Raw genomic sequence first — 25,548 nt, 5'->3', positions numbered from 1 at the left:
CTCAGGATGCAGTATTACTGCAACTCACTCTGGTACTTATTCAAGAAACAAACTGCACTAGCAAAGTTTCTTAGGAAAAAGAAAGGGGGAAGGGAAATGGAGGTAAAGACCTTTTCCTCTGTGAAAGACTGCTTAGCACATTCACATGCCAAAATTATGCAGAAAATAGTAAAACTACTGCCAGCTAAAACAAGCCCTTATAACTACTCCTCATGGTCAGCAGATAGCACAAGGAAGGCACAAGGAACAGTGTAACATTTGAGAAGAGATGAAGACATTATATGTACCGACTTCATGGAGGGCAGAAGTCGAACAGATGTACTGAACATGAGTAACCCAACTGTGCAAAGAAAGCATTGGTTGCTCTCCTGCTCACAGACATTGTACCTAAGTACCCTTATATACTTGACTGAAACTAATACATTTTATTTCAGTATGTTGATTGATGCATCGACTCAAATTTGGGAAAACTCAAATGACAGCCAATGACCTGTTCAACTGCATGCTTGCAACTTCAAACACAATGAAACACGTGTAACCCTGTTTAAGTTCACATTCAACACATTCCATGATTCCCCATAGATTTAAATACTGCTTCCATCAAGACTTCTTATCAAAGAGAACTTCAGCTTCTCCCACCTCTTCGGCCTCAGAGCCAAAGCAAAGGCTACGTTACCAATCACCTCAAACGCACACCAACATATACTGGCACAGAGACAACCAAAGCCAGCCTCCTGCTGCATTCTATCAGCATCCTTCTGTTCCCTTAACAAATGGTGTAGAAGTTAAAAAGGTTACCATTATTTCCAGACTACTCAAGAAGGCTAAATGCATCCAAGACAAAGAGATCTCAGTTGCCAGGACTCAGCTGTTTTTTTTTCAGGATGTGAAGAATCACAGGACTTGTAGTGATGAGTGCTAATCGGGGAGAGAGCTCAATGGGCTTATGAAGGAAGTCTACACATTTCCACCTCTTTGCCACACTATCTCAGCTGTAAAGGAGGAAAAAAAGTACATTATTCTGCCTTCCCTGAACCCTTTGTTTTGTTGCAAAAACAAAGCAAACAGCCCTTAAACCATAAGCATAGCCTCTGGTTAGGTAATATTCAAGCAGTGGGTGCACACGAGACGACTGAGTCATAGCCCTCTTTATTTATTGCAAAAAGGGACTGTTTTGCATATGCATCTGTACCTAGCACACAAGGTGGCAGTAGGTGGGATTCCGCATTTGTGCACGCATGGAAGGGGGAATGGCAGCACAGACCCTTCCTCCAACTGAGTTGGAGCGCCCCTTATCACATGGGTCATACAGGCATCTCTTGTAATAGGGGAACTTGCCTAGACTCGCACAATGGGAGGTAGAGCTGTTCATCCTCTGATACATTCTGCACACTCTTTGGCAAGCACTTTTGGTTCCCTAATTCCAGCTGCAAACTACACACACAAATTATGTTCCTTCTTCACCACTAAGCAACGCACCAGTGGTTGAGATACTGAAACAGTTTTGGAGATTTTCCACAGGACTTTCTAGACTGCAAACTAAGCACACCATTTCCTTCCTTCTTTGCCACTAAGCAATGCATCTATGGTTGAGAAACTGAAACACTTTTAGGAATTTTCCACAGGACTTTAAAAGTTAAATTTTCACCAGCACTGTGAAAAGTAGAGATCCAAAGACGGTGTAAAATAGCATCACTGCTTGTCCTAAAAGAAAGAAGTTCTAAGAATGTTCTCAATGACTGCTTGGAGGTAGGTGGTGGATGAAGGGCATCTCCATTTTGATTTACGCTCTAATTAGTACTGCTGCCTCATTTGAGATTTGTTTTGTGTAATATCACCTTTTCCAAGTAACAAACACCTTTAACAGAGCCAATGCTGCATTATATTTTTTTCTCATTTTCTAAGCTTCCCCCCAGTTCTCCAAAAGAAAATTTTAAATGGCCAAAATCACAGCTCTGGAAATTCTTCCAGACTGCAAACAAATATCTAGCAACTTTAAGACTGCATCAATCAGTTTAAAAATCCTAGTTTAACTTTCATTAGATTTCATGATCTGGAAAAAAAGACAAGCTTACTCAAATGCTCCAATCTGTTTTCTTCAAGTTTAGTCCTAATTCTCACTCTTCTGTCAGCTGTAATAACTGCATTAGCTATCTGATTACGCAAGCCTATTAACAAAATGACAAATGAGAATGTATTAACAGTTCTTTTCCCTTCTGTCACCCACTTCCCTACCCCAGAAAATACTTGTCAATAAGGAACAATTGTTTCTAGGAGAGTTTAAACTCAGAGCCCGCTGTGTGTAAATCGAACGTCATGACTACTACCTCCTGGATGTACTTATAAAATACATCAGAACTACAACATGAAATTAGTTGTAAAATCAATTTAAATTCATATTTGTTATTCCTCAAATGTATGTCACGCATGATTTGTTACTTTAAGTTTACCGTATTAAACTAATGGGCACAGTTATTTGGGTAAACCTGCCCTTAATTTAATACGACCCTCATTAAATTAAGCAATACTGGAATTTGTCATTTTAACCAGAACAGCAGCTCTATGGAGGCTGATTTTAATAGACCATAACAGAGAAAAATTGGTTAATTATAAAGGATACATGTATCTTCATTTTCACAGGCTATTTAAGGCTTACACTGCTTTGAAGCACTGGATTGATACATAAATCAAACAGGATAAACATTAAAAATGTCTGCCACAAGTTAAAGCCCATGAAGTTGTTTCATACAAAGCTGCTGCTCCCAGTGGAGGAAAAAAAAATCCTTACATACTGAATTAACTGCTCAGGAAAGCAGCACCAGCAAGTCAAGAAATTTATCTGTGCAAAAATCAGAACTGTCATTCTCTCCTCATCTGAAGCAATTATGATCAAAACCAGAAAGCTGCAAGGTGACTGTCTCACCTGCAGACACCCACCGTTCTGGCAAATCAATTTTGTTCCTGATGTATTACACCATTCCACAGTGAACGTTCACACTTGCACACTTTCCCTGGAGGATTAAATGTACAGTAATTAGAAACAGATGAGTCCTCCAGGGAAGAAAGGTTTTTGCAGGACCCATGGAAGGGTAGAAGCAAGGTACGAGGAAGCCCAGCGCACACCAGGCAGCTAACATGAGGTAACTTCTTGTGCTGATGCTGGATACTTAATGTTTAAAAGGGTTCCTGAACCAAAATATTGAGCAGAGAGCTGAATGCAGTACAACTCCAGGGCAGTGGGAAGCAAGCCTGAAACAACGTCTTCTATTGTTACACGTACTGGGTTTTGTGTATGCTGAAGAAATACTGCACATCTGTTCTGTGCAGAGTATAGCCATATAGAACTGCCCTTCAAAGCCATGTAAAATTAACCACGGCTGTATCCCCCCTTTTTCTAAGCACAAAGATTAGATTTACAGAAGTAAAATTTCACCAGCAGCACTGGTGATTTTTCTAAAGGCAATCTTCATCACACTGTACCAGACACACTTTCTTTTGCCGTTCTTTTAATCCAGTTTTTATTAAGAACAGTACTTTTGCATTTAACCTAGTGTATATATGCTATAGTAAGAGTAATACACTATCAGAAATCCCCAATTAATCCCATCAGTTTTTCAAAGTAGTCAAAGATCACCTAATAAGGCATGAAATGCATTACCATGACTAATACATAAGCTACCTTAAAGAAAACAATCAAAAGGTAAAGAACTGGATCCACTTACAAAACGTCAACCTGATGTTATAGAATCCTACAATATCCTGAGTTGGAATGATCACTGAGTTCAACCCCTGGCTCCACAAAGGACCACCCAGAAGTCAAACTATGTTTGAATGCATTGTCCAAATGCTCCTTGAACTCTTGGCAGCTTGGGGCCATGCCCACTACCCTCTGGTGAAGAGCCAAGAGTATAGATGACCCTTCTGGCTGCCAGGGCACACATAAAACTTGCCATCAAGCAGAACCCCAGATCCCTTTCTGTGGGGCTCCTCTCCAGCTTCACGTCCCCTAGTTTGTACCTATAGCCAAGGCTGCTCCATCCCAGGGGCAGAATCCAGCACTGGCTCTTGTTAAAGATGATTGGCAACTGTCCAGCCCTCCAATTTGTCAAGACCTCTCTGCAAGGCCTCTCTACCCTCAAGGGAGTCAACAATCCCTCCTAACTTAGTATCATTCACAAACTTACTTCATATACCTTCAAGTACATTATCAAAGTCACTGATGAAAACACTGAACAGTTCCTTAAATGGAGCCCCATGGATCCCCACAGTGACTTTCTGCCAGCTTTGTCCCATTTACAACAGCCACCTGTGCCCAAACCATTAGCCAATTGCTCACACGCTGCATTCTGCTTTTGTCTAGCTGTGTGTTGGACATTTTGTCCAGAAGGAAACTGTGAGAAACAGTAAACATTGCTAGAATCTGAAAAGATGATATCAACTGGCTTCCCTTGGTCAACTAAGTGGGTAACCTTGTCATAGAAGATTAAGGTTGTTAAACAGGACTTACCCCTCGTGAACCTGGACAGGCTGTGATCAATGACTGCACTATCTTTCAGATGTTTTTCAGTATGCCCCAGAACAATCTTTTCCCTAATTTTGCCAGGCACCAAAGTGACACTGATGGGGCTATAATTACCAAAGTCTTCTTTCTTGCCCACCTCGAAAACTAGGACAACATTTGACAGTTTCCAGTCTATTGGGACCTCTCCAGATTCCAAAGACTGCTGAAAAATAATTGAGAGACATCTCACAATGACATCAGCCACGCTTTCAGTACCTTGGCATGAATCCCATCATGCTCCATAGACTTATATGCATCCAGCTGGAGCAGCAAGTCCCACACAAGTTCAGGGTTTGTATCACCCGAGTGGTATTCCCAATTAATGGCTGACAAGTTGAAGTTGCCCATAAGGACAAGGTCAGTTGATCCAGAGGTATCTCTGAATTCTTTAGAGAATAATTCATCAGCATCACCATCCTGACTGGGTGGCCTGAACTCAAGCAATGGTTTTATATTGAATTTGTTGACCCTTGTAGGTCAATTTTTCCCTTTTCTTCCTTTCACCTGAAGGCAAAGTTAGCAGAAGCGAAATGAGGATTTAAGAGGATAAAATCCCTCTTGAAAGTCCTGTGGTCCAACAGTCATGCCACTTGTTCTCTTACTGATCATACCTTCTCTTTCCACCAGTTACCTGGGAAACACAGGCAGCTCCAGCGCTTGGCCTGTCAGCAGCACTAAGGATTTTGTTTCTTTGGATACACATAGTTTCACTTAGTACCTGCATATCTTTCATATATTAATCATAAATGTACCCATAACTCCTTCCATGCATCTGGAATGCATTATGCAGGGATCATTGCAAAAATAAACTTTCAGAGCTCTTGTCTGCAGTACAGCAGTTGCTAATATGGTGATCACGTTGCTTAGCTTCAGTTTTCACCTCTCCTACACCTGAAGGTGGTGGTTCCTCCAGAAAATGCCCATCTCCCAGGGCAGAGATTTCCACTTTGCCAATATACAATAGTATGACTCGGTATTTGTGGTTTATCCTAAGCCCTTGTATTAAGTCAACATCCTCTTACAAAGAGAATGGGCTTAGCGAAAACGTCAGCTGATGTTCATTTTCTTAGAGATAAGAAATGTAACCACACACCAAACAGATGAGGAACATAAAGAAACTCCTTAAAAAAAGTACAGACTGATTGAAAACAAGCAGCCTTGCCTGTGAGCTTTGCTCTTCCTCTTATTAACACTCCACTGCTGTATACAGTATGACTTCTTTGAGGAGCAGGAGACACTTGCAGTGCTAGCATAGCAGACTTTCAATCATCACTGCAAATAATATGGGGCACAAAGTGAACAACATCAGCACTGTTCGTGCATACGACAGCAAATAGCACATATGCAGAGATGGGGGTAGTGAAGAGAGACCATTATTTTCAAGAGCACTTATGAGTACCTGGCCAGCCACAGTGACACATCCATCCAGCCTATTCTCTTATTACATCCCAACCTGGTTGCCTTAAGGCATAAGGAGCCCCTGACTCTACGTGGGTTCTTTCACTTGCCAGAACAAACATAATTGTTCAAAATCACCACTTAAAAATATCCTGGTTTCATTTACCAGAGCATAGCAAGAGAGAATTTCTGTTTTGACTCATACAGAGACACATACCTTGCTGACTAGACACATTAGACATTGCATCTCAAATGAAAATTAACTTACCAGACAAGACAACTGAGGGAATAACAATAAAAAAGGCTTGAAAAATAAATTGCTTTTCAGAAGTGTAATGAATACATTAAGCAATCGTACCAAATGAATATTTGACTTGGCACCTAAGAGCAGCTGTATTTTTCTTTTCAGCTCTAGGCTGTCATTTCTTGCCACAAAATATTTAAGTTTAAACATATGTTCAGTTATAGATCTTGAGAAAAATACCTTGGGAAAATGTAAACTGAAACAAAAGACCGTGTTTCTTTCCCAGAACTAAAAAACCAATATAAATCACCACCGTATCCATTTAACCATTTCAGTCAAATTAATATTTACCCATGAGCTGGATCCAAAGCTATTGCCCTGGGCTGATCGAGGTCTTGCCAGAAGAGGACTTTTCTAGATGTTCCATTCAGATTAGCGACTTCTATCCTATTGGTTTCTGAATCTGTCCAGTAAAGTTTTTTCCCAATCCAATCACACGCCAGGCCATCCGGGGAAACCAGACCAGAAATGATGACATTCTGCACCACATTCCCAGTTTGGTTAATATAAGTTTGCTTGATGGCTTCTTCGCTCACATCTGTCCAGAAAACGATGCCTTGCGAATACTGGAAGTCAACCGCAGCAGCATCCTCTAAACCACTGACCACCACAGTGGACTCCAGCTTTGTACCTCCAGCATCCACGAGTCGAACATCCCGACGGTTGGCAAAAAGCAGGAAGGGAGATGCTACAGAAGAAAAAAACAAAAACATATTAGCATTATTGGCATCTGCAGATGTTAAAGTGCAGACTATAAACACACCAGCAGGGCAGGCACTACAGCAGAAGCAGCAAGGAAGAGAAAAATGCACAGTACCCATAACCTATTGCCTCTACTCATCAGAAAAAGGAGGAGAAGAAAAGACAGGGATGAGCAGACCCGATTTCTTACCCACAACAGGGCCTTCAGACAGAGGCTCTTTGACAGTTTAGGACAAACTAATTTAGAACTCATTCCTACATATGAGCAGGTGAGCTGAGCATTTAACTAAGTAGAGACCAACACAGGTAAGGTATTTCCAGTGTTAATGCTGACATCTTGTCTGTGCAGAAAAACAAAAACAAAGCCCAAACACTTTGCTGCTGTACACACACTCTCCAGTTAAACTGTGAGTGTCCCAAATGGCATGGCGTGGGTCCTTTCAGATAATTCACGACCGAGGTTTAGAACAAATTCCTCATGGTTTAAAGCTTCTCACAAAGTTGGAAAGACACACAGAAGACAAGTCCTGACACCTTTTCAGTAGCAGGCTGGAAGCTAGCAGTGCTAGGTCTCACAAACTGAAATGCTTGCACCAAGTGCCTACCAAGCTCAACCCACCCCACAGAGTATCACAGAACCCTAGGAAAGGGAGAACAGAAGTGGGTCCTTCAGATGACCCACCACAGATGGGGAGTGAGATGAAGGGTAGATTTAGGCAAGGGCATGATTGGATCCCACTGCTTCTTTCAGAAGAGGACATCAAGCAGGCCTATCACTGAACAACAGCCAAATAAACCGCTTCATCTCTCCCCTAAAAACAGTCTTGCTCCTACGTCCAGCAGTAAACTAGAAAAATGTTCATCTTGAGGTATGGCTGCAGAGACAGCAGCAATTATGTCACTGTGCCAGCCATGGCTGCAGACACCAGCAGCTGTTTAGGAGAATGCCAGTATTCAGAAAAAGCTACTAGCTGCTGGAAGGAATGGAGCTCCCTCAGCTTCTCTGCAGATGGCTGAAGCCTGGTAGGGATCATATGCCATGAAATTTCTATTTGCCCTTGTTGCTTTTCACCCAGTACCCTTTCCCACCCCACCCCAATTCTTCTACATCAAGCAGCAGTGGCTGGAGGTCTCCATCAGCTGACTGCTTACTCTTGATTCACGTCATCATTTTAATCGATGCTTCTGCTTCCAATATACATCCAGCAGAGGTGCATAAGCCTGCCACTCAACACACAGAGCAGCAACAACAGACTTATGTGTTAAGAAATGAAGTTCTGGTAACATTCCCATCTCATTTCCTAACTTGCCACGTCCTCTCTGTCATCTTTAGAAGACCAGTGATATCACGAAAGCCCAACAGGTTATTGAAAGCAGAAGAAAAAGCATTTAGAATGCAAAGTGCTTGCTCTCCTTTCTGCAACTCATTGTTTCCCCAAAGCTATGTCTATTTTAAGTGGCACTATACCAAACCATCTGAACACTTGTAAAGTTTGATGTTAGCAGGCCCTGTTTAAGTCCCAAGTTCTTTGAGGCAGAGAATGTTTCATTTATGCGAAATTGCCTCACCAAATATTCCAGATCCAGCCAAAGACTAAATCCATAAAAAGTCTACAGACAAGATTAAATATATATATTGTCCCCAAAATGTTTTAAGGAATATGAAGGGGCAAGTTTTCATTTAGACATTCCCACGCTGAAGCCATTATAAACACTGCTACAATGGAAAAAGCAACCTGAAACATCAAGTCCAATCAACAGCAGAGGAATTCAACAGCCTCTTAACTAAAGATCAGACATGAACAATGTCTAATCCAATCAGTATCAATATTATCCCAGTTCCCCATCGCTTTCAAGAATTTCTTTCCCCACTGATGCACGCAGCAGGACAACAGCACACAGATAACACATTAACTACTGTGCTGACTGTCACTTCTGTGCTTTGGAGTTGTCCTGATTGAAGAACAGATGCATTGTGTTCCCTACGAACGCCCAGCAGGGAAATCATACTGACCTGCTTGCAACTGTGTCAAGATTTTACTGCATTTGTACACTGATGTAAACTGATCGATTATTGAAAGATGCACAGAGTTCATCCTTTCTGAAAACAAATGAGAATTTCATTTCCTTCAGGGAAAAACAAACAAATACATTTGGTAGTCTTTGTGAATTATATTCCTGTTTTATTCAGACCATGTTTTAGAACTCTGTGATGAGATTTGTATCAGACTACTGCTGGCATGGAGGAGAAAAATATAAAATATAAAAAAAATAAAAGCAGTGATAAAAAAAGAAAAGGAGCACTGCTTGTTGCTTGGAATGCTGCTGCTGAAGAATCAGAAGCTCTCCCAACTTGACAAACACCAAAGTCAGAAGACAGGCTAAATGTGTTTCCACGGCCTTGCATTTAACGCCTTAGATCAGAACTCTGAGGCAGTGGCAGTGTGACAGCTCACTAGCAGGCAAAAGCAGCTCTGTTAACTCTACAGCATCAAGCAGATGCAATCCCTGAGATAACAAAAGTTCACAGAATTTTGCAAACTTCCAACTTTCTCAGGGACCAAGTATAGTAAATGTGCAAGGGGCATCCAAAGTAGATGCGATTAAAGAAAAACAGGTAAGACAATTACCTTTATACATATCATCAGTCTCTTACAGCCAAGAGATGGGCTCCTTTGGGTAGCCAAACACACTGCCTTCTCTGCTTAGAGATGGGGGGTGGAAAGGAATTTGCTCCATACCTCAGCTCAGGCCCCTAGTATGCTGGAAAGTGCTTCAGAGCATTTTGTCTCATAGAATGACCAACTCAACAGCTTAGCAATTCCAAAGATACAATCATTCCCAATATAATTGTAGCTTTTTTTTCCCCAGATATTAGAACGAGAAACCAAAGAAATCTCAGAAAGCAACAAAACTGATTATGTTGATGAAACAATTTGATATGCCATCACCAAACCACCCACCACCCTGTAGACTCAAGATCATCCCACCAACACATGGTAAACGATTTTTAGTTCCATCTGTACGTAGAATAGAAGGCTCATCTCCAAAAGTGTGAAAAACCAATCCACTCATCCTGTCTTACTAATACATATGAATCCTTGAAGGACTTGAAGATTCCCCCATGACAGGGGACTGGAACTAGGTGGTCCTTGAGGTCCCTTCCAACCCAAGCCATTCTATGGTTTCATTTTCATAAGCCTACTGTACAACTCTCAACAGAGCAAAATGGGAAGCCAGTTAATAACAACAGAAAGACAGTTAATAACAATTTCTTACCACTGACTCCGACTTCTTCACCCCATAAACTCAGTCATGTTTATTCTGTTGAACCACCAATGCATTTCTACAGAAGTCTGAGTGGAAGCAGTAATTTGTAAACATTGACACTACTGGCTGTATACAAAACCCATATGTGGTCAGCTCACTTTGCATCCCACTCCAGGCTATTTGAAACCTCTTTTTACTAAGGGACAGTGAGAAAGAGGAGAGACATGATGAGGACTCCAAGAACTATTCACATTGACCTTCAAATGCACTCATCTGTTAAACAACAAGATGCAAGATACCTTGCTTGAGAAATTCCTTCATGGTTAGCAAGTTACAAGGGTCTCAAAGGAATGCTTAAGTTTCACGTTCTGTTTTGATCAGCAATGCTCCTGACAACTGCAAATGGCCTGAAAAGGGAAACCAACTTCTATTTTGAAAAGAGAAAAGAATAAACATTACAATGATGAACGCGGAGGGACAAGCTGTTTACATAGAGCCTATTACCACCCAATAGAAGGGGCAAAAGTTGTATGTAGATGGCAAAAAAAGTTGTCCTCTTTTTCAGTAGTTAGAGCAGTTCATATTTTTCCATACTAGGCAATATTTAAAACTTCCTTACGTAGCTGCAGCTCACAATCCTCTGATAAAGATAAGCAAAAAGAGAACCTGAAGCCCCTTAAGATATCAAATAAAATGTAAATAGATAACAACCTAAACTGCTATAAGTTTAGGTACAGATTTGTAGCAATTTACAATCACACGAAAGCTGCAGAACATCACTCTAGAAAGAGACTATATTCAACAAACATTGTTTTGCTTGTGATCCACTGCTAATTGGAACACACCCTTGGGTTTATGACAGAGCTATTTACATGGAGAAATATTGCACAAGAGGGTGAAAGTACAGCTCCTCATCAGTCCATTAACTGGTTTAAAAGCAGTCCTCATCAGCCTGGGTAGGGATCAAGCCTGGGTTCAATTTCCAGCTTTGCTGCAGATCTTCTGAATGTTCTTGGGCAAACCTTCTGTTCTTTAAGTTTAACTATGGAATCAGGATAGCTTTTACCTGCACCAGAAAAGATATCCAGAGCATACATAAAACTAGAGGAATTGTGGTCTGCTATATAATTCATTTGGTTGACCACTATACACAGTGCCAGTTTTAGCAGTCTACAGCAGCTCCCTTACCTATGTCCTTATCTTACTAAGTGATAGGACAAGAGAGAATGGTTTTAAATTAAAAGAGGGAAGATTTAGATTAGATGTTAGCAGGCAATTCCTTACTCAGAGGGCAGTGAGGCTCTGGCACAGCTGCCCAGAACAGTTGTGGATGCCCCATCCCCAGTGGTACTCAAGGCCAGACTGGATGGGGACAGGGGCAGCCCGATCTGGTGGGGGGCAGCCTAGCCCAGGACAGGGGGGTGGAACTGGATGGGCTTTAAGGTGCCTCTAACCTAAGTCATCGTATGATTCTATGAAGAAAACTGACAACCGCACACAGGCAAATACGTGACCTTCAGAAATAGCCTTTGCTATTAGGTTCAGTAATAGTTATTAAAACTAGTTTGATGCTCATTTACATATTATGACAAAGATGATCATTAAGAATTGACAGCAGAGCACATCGCCAGTTGCTGGCAAAGCTCCAGTAGTTCAAGCCGAGGCTATCCAGTTTTAAATAGTGATATTTATACTGTTGTTTTGTACTTGTTTACATGCCTACATTTTATCTGCACTTCCTTATGGTTGAAGACATGACAATTCCAGGCACATGCACAGTTCTTCCTCTTGAAAACACTGCAAGAGCAAAACCCTATGTATAGCACAGGAGAAAAGCCTTGCTTAACCCATTCTTCAAACACTTAACTGGGCTAAAGGTCATGGAAAGGCTTGGCTGTGCTTTTAACAGAAGTGACCAAGGATCCGGGAACCTGGCTCACAACACAGAACCAAGGTCTCATTTTAAGAAGGATGCTAACACAGCTACACAAAATAACAGCATGTGCAACAGCTTCTATTTTAAATATTCTATCAATTCTTAGCAAGACAAGCGCGCAGAAGACCTCTGTGGTTAAGCCGTCTGTAGTGCTGGACAGGGAGAAGAGCATATAATTCTTGCAGCAGTCAATGTCCCAAACCACAAAAACACTCATTACCATGGAATAAAAACAACCCCCACACCCGCTGCCACAGGCACACAAGATGGCAAAAACAGACATGTCAAAACTTTTGCACCCAAGTGTGTACAGTCTTAAGGAAACACTAAGAGGGGATATGGGGCCAGCATGCATGCATCAGCTTTCCAGACTTAAAAACAGCTGCTGTACAGAAACAGAGCATGTAAATAGGGTCACATCAGTTCTAAAGCCAACAGATAAACCAGTTCTAGAAGACAAAGTGCTCGAGTGGCCTTTCAGTATCTAAAGGGGGGCTATAAGAAAGAAGGGGACACATTCTTTAGCAGGGGCTGCTGTGATAGGACAAGGGGAAATGGCTGCAAACTACATGAGGGACATTCAGACTGGATATAAGGAAGAAGTTTTTGCCCAGAGAGGTGGTGGGTGTGCTGCCTCTGGAGGCACCCAAGGTCAGGCTGGATGGGGCTCTGAGCACCCAATCTAGTGTAGGTGCCCTTCAGGGGAGTTGGACCAGGTTGTCTTTAAGGGTCCCTTCCATCTCAGCATGGAATCATAGAATTAAGTGATCCCTCTTCTTTTTCAGCTCTAATTCTTCCAGAACACATGGAAACTAGGCCTCCGATATGAAGCATAAGCCTGCTTCCAAACATTCAGGAAAGGAAATTATTCCACATGCTGTCACCCTTTTGGGTGTTATCCCTATTTTTCATAGCTTAGCTCAAGGGGTGAGAGACAGCAGCTGGTGACAGCAGGAAGCTCATGTGCCAGAGAACAGAGAGGCTACTAGAGCCATAAAAATAAAAAAACACTACCACCAACACAACAGGAAAGAAGGTAAAAAGGAGAAACAGTCATGCATGGAAAAGAAAGGATGGGAACCAAGAGTTTCACCAACCCCACCGCTTTAAATAAATCCAGCACCTCACTAAGCAAGAAGAGAAAGGCATATACAAATCCCACAAGCTCACACCAGTTGATTTTACTCTTTTAACACAACTGTTACGTATTCCTCAAGAAACAAAAATAGTTCCTCTTCCTTGAAACCCCAAGCACTGTATTCTGAACCCCAGTACTTTTTGCTGGCAGCTGCTGTTGCTGCAGAGAATCTGAAATCCATTGATCAGCGACTTCAAAAAGATAGATTAAGCGTTGATCTTCCTGTACACACTGCACATATTCAGCCCGAGTTTAAACATGCCAGATACAGTCCGAAGAATAGAGGGCTGCGACTTTCATCCTCAAAACCCATTATTCTAGATAAGGCGAATTCCTACTGTAATTACTAAATGAAAGAATACTCCTGCTGCAACACAGAGGTAGGTGGGAGCAGTCTGTCGAGCTGACTCAAAACCAGGGCTCCTCAGTTCTACTCCCACATTTACCACTCAGCGGACTCAGGCAGGTGCTTCAGCAGTACGCGCCTCACTTCATTGGTAAAAAATTAAACTAAATTAAAAGGAAAAAAAAAAACCACCCACTACAAACTTACCCTCCCTTCTGCTGTTAATCATCCCAGGAGGCTGTCAGGAAGCCAAGCTAACGCTTGTTCACAAGGCACTTCCAGCAGAAGGCTCCACAATGCGCTACGCCTTTCATCCCTGCCACCAACACCTCCGTGAGTCAGGGAGTGAGCGCGTGGGTCAATGAGCTGTAAGGGCACAGCGGACAGCTTCAATTCCCACTTCAACAGGAAGATATACTCCTTTCCCCACATCCTGCTCCTCTAACCAACCAGGTAAATCCATTTGACTCTAATTTCCTTCTTTAGAGTTAATTTATTTTCAAGTGTAATCGAGGACTGAAGCTCAGGGGAGAAAGAGGTTATTTTAAAGCACCAAGAATATCCCATATTTATGCACAGAGCAGGCAGCACATGTCAGGCAGTTTTTGTAACATCTACTCTTTAAAAGCCTATGCATTCCATCGTTTACACGGTTACACTAGGCCTACGGCAGTGCAAAGTAATTCAACCCACACTAACACCCCAAAATACAAACCTATTTGGTAGCAGTTTTATTAATATATGCTAAGCAGTATATTGAGTATTGCTGCTAAACACTAGAAGACACCTAGGACCCCTCAGCCATCTATTTGCCATCAGGCAGCAACGAGAGGCTGCTCATCCACCAACATACCTACAGAAGTGAAGCAGTTTAGGTACACATGTGTTGGAGGGAAGGCTTACACAAATCACCCACAAGCTTAAAGGACATCTGGTTTTCTAGCAGCAAGTTGGAAAGGGCCCACGGAAAAGGGTAAGGAAAAAGTTCAATGGGTTCAGAAAAAGACATGAAGTAAAAGAATTGAAGATTTGTTGTTCATGCTGGGGAGGCAGGGAGAAAAAGAGGAGCAAAGTAACAGCCCAAGCAGTAGAAGCTTTTAGGAGAGGATGAAGATCATGCGCTCTCAATGACTGGACAAAGGGCACACTGAAGACATTGGGTCTGTCCAGGCTTTGCCTTTTTTCTTAACACAGATGGGGGGCAGAGGAAAAAATGGGCGCCAAAGATACTGGAACATGCTACAGAAGCTGCAGAAGTGCTCGCAAAAGGTGATGTCTGAATGCAGCTGGACAGCCATTCCTCAGAAACCTTTATTGTACAAACAATTCTCGCCCCAGCAAAGGAGTTTGATCTGTGTGCCCTGAAGCGCTCAGCAACAAATCACAAGAAAAACACACACCTATCCCAGTACCGTAACAGCCACACCGCTGCTCCCCTTAGCCACTCGAGACCGATGCATTTAGTACATTCATCAAACACTAATGTTCAAATATTATGATAAAGATACCAGGGTAAACTGCTAGCCAGCTTTTGTCGGTTGCTTTTTAAATAAACAGCAAGATGCTGGTGGGTTTTTTAAAGATCTTGGGATATTTTCTGCACTGTGGAGGGCTCTCCCCCCACAGACAACGAAGTTTTATGAAGACGAGAGACTGAATTTAAATGTTGATTTTGTCTGGCAGCCTTTGGCTTGTTACTGCTAACATCGCTATTTACAGCTTAGTGCAGCACTCTGATTATACGTGATTTCATCTCAGCTGGCCTGAATTAGTTCACCTCCCCTGGATGAAAGGCGTGAAAGGATTTCTCTGAACAAATCCAAAGGTACTTTTCATTTTCCCCCCTTCTTTTTTCCCTCATTCCTTGTTTGAAACTTTGGATTGGTTCAGATTCCCTGGGAGGGCAAGGATTGTTTTGAAACTTTCCGACAGCACACTGAGCTTACTCATTGTTTTCTCCCGCTTCCACCAGTAATTGCATTACCTACTTCAAGTAAAGAGCTTTCACATACCAGAGAAGGCAAACCACTGGATTTGGTGGGCATAATCCAGCACGCTACCACCTCTGCAGAGGCTGGGGACGAGCTCTCTGTGTGCCTTTATGATCATTTTCCTATGGACATATTTTCAAGGGGGGGTTCCTCAAACTTTTCTTTCTTTTCCCACAGACCACCCATTAAGCACGCCACATGCACTCCCCTCCTGGTGTACGAGGCAATAGCTCTCAGACTGTCCTTAATATCCCTGTAGCAAATACTGAAATTAGTTACATGGAACAGCACATTTCATCATCTCCGAGCAGAGTTCAGCAGCTGGGAAGGAGGACAGCCAAGCCCATGAGAGCAGCCAACACGGCACGGACCACCAAGCAGCATACAGAACATGTTTAGAGAGCTGCTGAATAACTAAACAAAAAGCTGAATATCAGCAGAGATTTAGGGAAACGGAGATGAAGCCACCCAGATATGCGTTAGACCAGACTTGCAAGCACTTCAGCTGTTTTATTTAGAGGAGAACACAACTCACTGGAGAAAGCAATTTTCATCTGATCTGTTTTGTCAAAAAGAGGAAATTTCTAAACATTATTGCAAAACTCCTGGCTCTTGGCTATCTCTCTGTATGTAATGCACAACTGGTATTCAGCCAAACAGTTGTGAGGACTGCAGTCTCATGCAATTCTGTCTAGCTAATGTTAAACAGATAATATCTCTGCAGACTGAACCTCCACCTCTTCCTGACCTCAGGCTTCCCATCTGTGCATTCTACAGAGGTTAGAATAGCCATAGGATTTTCCACTTCCAACACAGCAAAAAGCAAAAGCATACTCTTCACAACAGCTTGTTTATTCTTCTGAGGGTCCTGCTGCAACCTGTGATTTTAAGTGTAGCATTTCTGAAGAAGTACAATGTACAAACAGCCTTAAAGCAAATATGGTGTCTATTTGAGATGAGGGCAAGTTTCTTCCAAACGGGAATTAACAGCAAGCTCTGGAGACCAGCACTGTGAAGGCACACTCTGCTCAAAAGTCAACTGCTGAGTTTGGTATTGGTTAGATTTCAACCTGTATTCAGTTCCGAGGGTGTTTAAACTAAGAACCACCATCAAATTTCAGCGATGAAGGCCAAAGATCCACTGAAAATCCCTGCATAAATACAGACAGCAAATCCCAGACCTTTCACAACCCAGCCTTGATGAACAAGCAGCCAGCTGTACATCGTAGGTCTCTCACATCAGCAATAACAATTGCCATTTGCAAGAATGGCTTTTTTATGAGAATACATTGACATCTCTACTGCAGCACCAGTTAGAGTAAGTGTTAAATGAAAACCTACTGCAACATTAAAGGGCTTCTCCACCTCGTGCAGGAGTAAAGCAAACCTCTGTGTCACCCTATACATACTTAAGGCATAAAGGCTTAGGTCCTTCTTGCATTCTGGGCAGAGATTAGCTTTCCTGTGCATTTGCAGAAAAACCTATTTTAACAGAAGAAAACAGACAGAAGATGGGTAACCAAGGGCAAAGCCTCTCCCACAAAGCCACACGGCTTCTGACTTCCTCTCCTGCCCATTATGAACAACAGCATGCCCAGAACTTGTCTCCAGGTCTCGGTGCCACCTTCCCACCTCAGCCATGTTTCTCACATCACCCATGTTTGGGCTTTATCCATGACTGTGTATCACAGGAAAAAACAGACTCCAACAAATCAATTAACAACCACGAGATCACACAGAGAATTAGCTGAAAAAAAAAAATCCTAAATAGCTCCTATTGAACTCAATTTTTAAGGTTTCAAGGCCCCACATTTCTACTTTCTCCCAGATTTTCTTCAGTTCTGAATATCTAGATGTTCAACACCTACTTCAGAAAGAACAACTAAGGTACTCTGGGGCTGAATTCCTGAACACACAACCTACAGAAATAGTTACAAAGAGACTGACGGAATCTGCCCTCTTTTGAACATAACCTACAGGCACCCAAATTCAGAGAGCCAGCTTAATGCTGGGGGTACAGGAATGACAACTGTTTTTCTTGAAACATCCTTAAGTGCAACGTTTTAGAGACATGTAGCACAGCAACTATTTTATGTTTTTTCAGCTAGGCTAAGTGTGCACTTGGCAACTTTACTGCTCTCTATTACAGACCCTTTGAATGCTCATAGAATGAGAAAAGTTGGAAGAGACCTCTAAGACCATGTAGTCCAACCATCAACCCATGACCACCATGCCCATTACACCATGTTCCTAAGTACCACATTTCCATAGTTCTCAAACACCTCCAGGGACAGCGACTCCACCATTTGGGTGGTCCAGTCTCTGAAGCAAGAATATCAACAGTCACAGAGCAACATCCATTCACCTACCTATAGCACGCTCAGATCAATTCAAGCTAACCACACGCTTGGCATGCATGTTAGCAGTGCCACCACTGAAGATAACGTTAGAATTAATTTGCATTAACAGCAGAGGGTAGGCTGGTCCCAAAGAGCACAGAGCGTGACCACAGTCTCACAAATCAATTAATGGAAATAGCTGTATGCAATGGCATTATGGCAGCTCTCATAACCAACTGAAACACTCATAGTTCACAAAGTCAGAAACAATTTAAGCCCAGAGTTTAATTTAGGGGGAATAACAACCAAAAACAAGCATTTTTCAAAACCCTGTACAGCAAACATGCACATAATGCATTTTTACAGTCCTTCTACGCCTACCAAATTTGCCAATGCAAAACCTCATGCATCACAATGGGTAGGTTCCCTCCTTTGCCCTCTCCTCTGCTTCATTTGCAAGATAACTTCTAGATCTCTACGACAGTTTAACAGCTGAATGAAATAATCTTTACAACCTCAAAATTATTCCATGCATTCTTTCAACTATAGTAAGATAAATGGGCTGATTCAGTGCATTCTGAAAAAGCAGAAACTGTAGGTACTAAGAGGAACTGATAATCCCACCCAGATGATGACAACCTTAAGAACTGATGCCTTTTTCAGTCGGAGGAACACTGGAATTCCTGCCCACCTCAGAAGCATACTTCTGCTCTGTTTGCTATGACCATTTTAGCACAAAATGAAGTCAGATTTATTTACTTTTTTCAGACCCTTGGCAAACTTTTGGCAAAAAGCTGAAGAAGCATTAGAGAATCTGTGTTCAAAATTTCACTTCCAGCTATTTTTGACCAGATGTTTCAGAAAAAGCTGTATTTTCCAGAAGTGTCATCCCTTTGCCTCCACAACACTCAACTACAGTCAGACTTATAGAATAATAGAGAAGACAGCAGAAAAAAAACATTCCTTCATGTCGCTCCAACAGGACAAACACTGGCCTCGCAGAGGGGGGGAAAAAAGGAGCCATAAGGAATGAATTTAGTTTAATCAACGTTCTTGGCTGAGGCAGAATCATCTCCAACAAGGAATGATTTACAAAGCCCCGAGTAGATTATGGTACGTGTGCGCTACATTAGAGGAAGCAAATTAAGTATTATCCATGATATAAATACAAGCACAGTACTGCAGATTTCATTATCTTAAATAGCCCTTTTCACTTCATCTTGCATTCGTGCTCCATCCTAACAAGTTATCACCAAAACAGACAAGAATTGAGTATTTGACCAGAAGACAACCATACGATTTGCACCAAAGTCAGAAGTTCCAACCACAGCCTGTCACCAAAAAATGCTCCCTATTCCTACCTCCTGGAGCACAGCACCATGTGTCAGGTTTTGCTTAACAAGATGATTCTATTTGGGAAGATGTTCTTAACTGTTAAAAGAACAATAAGTTGTATTGTAGAACCTACATTTGAGTCTGACATGACTATACTTTTGTTCCAACAAATATTATTTGCCATCAGTTCAATCCTGAATGTTACTTCCAAGCAGTTGTATGTTAGATTTTCAAGGACATGTATCATACATTTAGTGCAGAAAAAGGAGAAAGTCTCTTTCCAGCTTTTTATTTTAAGATTTGTGTCCTTTGGAGTTAACGTAACATCTGGAACTCGAGCTAGAAATTGGAAACAACTCCAATCAGAAACAAGCATACCTTTATCAAGCCTGTATTAGTTGAAGTCCTGGAGAAAGTTTGCAAGCCAAATTTTCCAAATGATGTAGAACCACTATTTTATCCATTAAGATTTTGGAACCATCATCGCTGCATAATCTACTATTATTGGCTAGGCAGTTGTCTGCCAAACCAAGGAGGAATAAAATAAACTGGAAAAAAAAAAAAGAAAACCAACCAAATGACCCAGAAAGAGACCTCGCTCCCTTCACACACATTTGGCATCCAGAATCTAAAAGGGGACACTACGGGTTTTTTTTCCCCCGTTCCTGACCTGAACTGTTACTCAGAACAAAACTAGTGTTTAGGTGTTCAAGAAGTAACCCTTTCACCCACATTTTTCTAAACAAGTTTATGTATAAGAAGGACAAATCTTCAGTTTTCCCTACAGTTCTAAGATTGCAGCAAGCCTTACATGGGGGGCAGGGGGAACTGATGCCTACTACACTTGAAACAACAACGGCAAAGTTATTGCCATGTACTCTGCGTCACAGAATGTGAAACATCCAAGTATGGTTTTCTCCTGCCACATCCCCATCCCTATTTTTAAGCATTGCCCTTGCACTTAACCATTTTGGCAAAGCCCAACTGCAATACCACGTAAGAAACTGCTTTGGTGCTGCTTCTGTTTATTCTAAAAATCAGAAAATACCAGAAATCTCAACAGACAGACTGCTTCCAGTGTTTGTGGTTACATGCACAGTGCCATAATAATTCGCACAAGGACAACTGCTTTGAATCAACTGACAGATAGCTCCAGTGTGGCTTGAAAATGGTAAACGCTGTAATGGAATTGAGAGGAGTGCCCTGTTCTATTAGAAAAAATATGTTAGTATGTTACAAATCTCTAAGGTATGAAATGGTTTCTCAGAATCAATGCAAAGAGTGGCAATATTTAAACAGTGGTTGTGCAAGGTGGTCTGGTAGAAAGGAAATTAAATTACAATCTACCAAGTGGTTTACCAGTACCATGACCCCAAGAGCATCCATTCCTATTGTAGCTCTCTGGGTCAAACATAACTCTATAAGCAATTCACACACTGTTCACCACTTTCCAAAGACGGGGTAACGGGGTGGACACCAAGCACACAAACTCATATTAAGCTGAAGCCATTCATTTCTTAAGCTTCACATCAGAATAGGTTGGATATCAGGAAAAACTTTACAGAAAGGGTTGTTAAGCACTGGAACAGGCTCCCCAGGGAGGTGGTTGAGTCACCATCCCTGGATGTGTTTAAAAACCGTTTGGATGTGGTGCTCACAGGGACGTGATTTAGCAGAGGGTTGTTAGTTAGGGTAGCATGGTTAAGTTGTGGTTGGACTCGATGATCTTCAAGGTCTTTTCCAACCTGAGCGATTCTATGATTCCAACAGATCAACACAAACATGGTCTGAGTAAACAACAAACAAAATTAATGTCAGTTAACCAGTCTGTGTAATAGGCTCCAGAGAGAAGTTAAGGATTTGTTCTAAAGTTTATGAGCATCTATGGATAATGACAATCTGATGTCTGACCACCAACCCAGCCACCCACGTATTCACAAAATTATGATTACAGAATATTTCCCACGTAAAGCTACAACAAATTACAATTCATCTTTGATTTTTATTCCATTCTTTTTAAGTTATGCTTACATACCTGTTGAAATTTTCAACTGAGTCTCAATGACTCACTACTGGCATAAGAAACTAACCATCTTCATTGCATGAGGAGGAGGAGCTGCCACGAAGTCATCAAACACTAAAAAGCTTCTGTGAACCTCAATCTCATCAGCAGGTTAAAGGGAAAAAAAAAAATGTTATTCTTCTCTTCCCAGTTCACTCTGAGGAGTTCTCTTCTGCCCAAATGCTTTCCCACCTGTATAAACAGCCAGGCCCAACACATAACTGCCTTTCCCAAACAAGAAAGGAAATGCATGTCTAAAAAGCTTTCAGTTCCCCATAAAAGAGGTCTAAAACTAAAAGGGATTCAGTATGCTCCATTGAAAGGAAATAATGGGGAGGGACAAAAAAAAAGAAAAAACACAAACTTTACACGATACCTTACAGTAACAGCTAGAAGTCAGAATAGAGCTTCTCACCCTGAATAGTATGATGCAAGACATACTGTAAAAGACTTTCAACATGAAGAACTTGCTGTTTAGATATACAAGACAAAGAACACAAGGAAGCCCACAGAAGGCTGCAATTAAGGGTCTTGCCTGTGGCTGCCCATTGTAGGCCATGGCAGAGCCAAGATAAGAACCCACAAGAGCTAAGTGGGGCACTGAACCATAACCACAGTTTCTGTCCATCCAGAATAAGCCTTTTATATTTTATTGCCCAACTAAAATTGTTGGAAGTTTAGAATAATGAAAGGCACACATTTTCTATGGCAAATGGATTAGGGAAGATCTTAGTCACCCAGTCCTCCCAACCCTTAAGCAGCCTGGATAAGGTGTACTGCAAATAGCAAGTGGATCCTGATGTACAATGCATCAAGAGAAATGTGACTAAATGTTTTTCCACCTTCCCCATTCTCTGGTTTCAGAAAATTAAAGTGCCAAAAGAAATAACTCCCAGGCTACACTACAGAGCAATTGTTTCAAATGAGGAAGAAGAAAAAAAGGGGGGGAGGGGAGAAGAAAAACAGAAACAAATGCCAGTGTCAGATCAAAGTAAAACAGGGATACAAGCTGCCATTTTGGTAATCAAAAGACACCTGGCTCATCTCCAAAATCAGAAGACCACAAACATAAGCAGCACATTGCTGGAAGGATAGCCAGGGAAATGGGAACACAGGTGGTTTTCCCACATAATTAAAACAGATTCTGAATCTGCTCAAAGAACACAGGTGACAAAACATCCACTGGTGGGGGTTTTGTTTGTTTTTTTATTAGTTCATTTAGTCAGCACAGTACCCCTTATTTCTGCAGGAGGAAGGGTACAAGCCTATTAGCGTTACACATGGAAGTGGCATCACAGAGGGCTGAGCAAAATGCATTTATTTATACTAAAACAAGGCTAACTCAAACAACCTGTGGCTGTCAGGGATCTCATTATACTGTCCTGCACATGGTATCCCTTTCCTCTATCCTACTTGAGTGAGTCCACCTTGCTAAAGAAAAAGATGTATTTACTACATGGAGATGTAACGTGCTTTTTCAATGCAAAAATACCAATAGAGAAAAGGAAACTTCTACAGCAAGTGAAAAGCCAATGTCATTATTTCACTCTTCACCTGAGGTTGTATCAGCTGCATGGAACTGCACTGACTCCCTGTCAGGATTTTTACAGCAAGATTGCTTTATCAATGTAATAACTACACCTGTTTCAGCAGCGCAGACACAACTGCGGACTGCACACCTCTCAGAGCAGGAAGCAATCTCCCTTTGTGTCTGGAAAACATCCAGTACTTTCACAAACAACCACCAAGTACAACTCGGCAAACACTTCCAACTCCACGTTATGGTTTAGAAATTAAAAAGGAGGAAAAAAAAATACCCTGCTGAGATTCAGGAGCCAAACTGTGAAATGTAGCTTAGGTACAATACAAATAAATACATGCACTGCTTTGCATCTAACAGCGTTACTCATGGTCAGAGCATTGCTGCCCCTTGCAATGCCCTTTAAGCTCAGTAAGCTTACTGCAACCAACTTTCCCATCTCTGCTACATCTAGTTGTTGCAGAGCACAATAAAGTTGCAATGTTGTGGATTCGGCCTTCCTCTATACATATAATCTTCTTCCTTAATAAAAAGTGTGCCGCTTAATACAGGAAGCCACAGACCCACAGCATAGAAGCCATATTTCCAACCCAGAAAGGGGACAGATATGACACATTCAACATACCAGACATTGTCAGAAATTAACACCTGCATTTTAACCTTTTCCCGTACAATCTCCTGCAGTGAGGGGCTGCTGATAAACATGAAATAGATGCAGCAAACAACTACATGCCTTTCATTAAGTCCTGCTGATATGACCCACAATGACCAAACACAGAAGCAGACATTACCTTCTTAAAGTACAACAGGAGCTTATATGAACATAGCTTAACCCACACATTTACAAGTGAAGGGCAAGAACTGTTCTTTGCATACACTGCAGGCAGGGAAGACTTCCTTCAAAATATATTTTGACCCAAACATGGTGTTTTCTTTTTAAATTCATAGAAACCTCATCACCTCAAAATTCATTAACGAATTGCAAGAAAATTGAGGACTGTGTCTGCACCCACTCAGCCTTGGTAACACTGGCAGACAGGGAAGGCCGACTGACCAGAGTACTGAAACTGAAGGGAAGCCTACCTTCACCAAAGACTAGATGTAAACTAGACCGCAAAAGCACTTGCTTTTTATGAAACTCAGCTTTCCCCTGAGAACAAAAACCAAAACAAACAAACAAACCAGCCCAGCCCACACAAACAAGCAGGGACTCGAAGCACAGCTGACAGAAGGCCTTTGCTCCCATCCCAAGCTTAGGGCACCTCAGTCTGATGTACCTGCTGAGCTGGGACAACCTCTGCTTCCTGCTGGCAAGGAAGCACTGTGGCACGACACAAAGAGCAAACATAGGGTAAGTAATCACAGAATCATAGAATGGCCTGGGTTGAAAAGGACCACAATGACCATCGAGTTTCAACCCCTCTACTATGTGCAGGGTCGCCAACCACTACACCAGGCTGCCCAGAGCCACATCCAGCCTGGCCTTGAATGCCTGCAGGGATGGGGCATCCACAGCCTCCTCAGGCAACCTGTTCCAGTGCATCACCACCCTCTGTGCGAAAAACTAAATAAATTATACAAAAAAATACATAAATAACTAAATATATAAATATATAATAAGGTGCCCACTAATTACAGCATTACACTCCCTTATAAAACCTTACGAAACCCCAAAATGCCTTGTATGTTCTTACTGACAGACAAATACATACTTGTGTGCATGAGTAGACACACGCTTAATATGGTAATAAGACTTGACATCAAATGACACCTAACATTTCTTAAGGCTACTTAAGTTGAAGCCTTCAAACCAAAAGTTTCGTCTCATGCAGTAATTGTCCAGGCACACCACAAAACAACACAACATCAAAGAGGAAAGCATCTATCTACTCCTGCATAACAGCTAAATCCATACAATTAACCCCCTGTAACATCACTCTGTAAATGCAAACACATGTTCTACTTCTATGTCCCTCAGAAGATCCTCCAAGATGCCATTCTTGTCTCTAATGAGGTGCAGAACAAACAATTAAAGACTTGCAAAAAATAACACATTGAGTTTAGAATTTAAAAAAAAGCCAAGAGAACAGAGAACAAAACAACACAGGCTGTGTAACATCTGAATTGCATGGAAACATGTGGCCTTGCCCTCCCTTCAAAGTTCAGTGTGTCACACCCATTAAACTGTTCATCTTGCAGTATCTCTATTTTATTAGACTACAAAAAATGGTTTAAGTCATACTTCGCCCTGTTTTATGAAGAAGCCTCTCTCTGCCCCCTGATGCCCCTGATTCCCCAAAGGAATTCATTTGCTGACTGCCATGAGCAGGCAGGTGTCCGGCCACTCCCAGGAGAGCAGGGCTCATCACATGGAATGGCTCCTCAGGAAGACAAACGCCATCACCTTGAGCATCTCCCACTCCTCCTTTGACGTCCACAGCATGGGACATCCCTTCGTTCAGCCTGGGTCAGCGGTCCTGGCTGTGTTTCCTCCCTGAAACATCTTCAGCTCTGTGTTGCAGAGCACTGCTTACAACTAAAACATCACTGTGTTATCACTGCTATGTTCAAAGACCCCAAACCCAGCACCATACCAGCTACTAAGAAAAAAATTAACTCAATCCCA

At 41.9% G+C, this 25,548-nt stretch overlaps 1 protein-coding gene across 2 annotated transcripts in view; it reads right to left on the bottom strand.

The window, feature by feature from the left end:
- Window positions 1–25,548, bottom strand: part of LRP5 (LDL receptor related protein 5) — a 134,355-nt gene that overhangs the window by 95,458 nt on the left and 13,349 nt on the right. The window contains exons 1-2 of one of the 2 annotated variants that reach the window (XM_040700872.2): window positions 13,863–17,799; window positions 6,555–6,951 (exon numbers count right to left, since the gene is read on the bottom strand). In XM_040700872.2, coding sequence (XP_040556806.1) covers window positions 6,555–6,951; window positions 13,863–13,884 — 419 coding nt within the window. In that variant the 5' untranslated portion in view covers window positions 13,885–17,799. Of the gene's footprint in view, window positions 1–6,554; window positions 6,952–13,862; window positions 17,800–25,548 lie in introns of those variants that run through there. The other variant, NM_001012897.2, reaches the window with a different exon arrangement.

The sequence above is a fragment of the Gallus gallus genome, chromosome 5, assembly GCF_016699485.2.
Source record: "Gallus gallus isolate bGalGal1 chromosome 5, bGalGal1.mat.broiler.GRCg7b, whole genome shotgun sequence".
Classification (NCBI taxonomy): Eukaryota; Metazoa; Chordata; class Aves; order Galliformes; family Phasianidae; genus Gallus; species Gallus gallus.
This window is presented reverse-complemented; position numbering and strand designations above follow the sequence as displayed.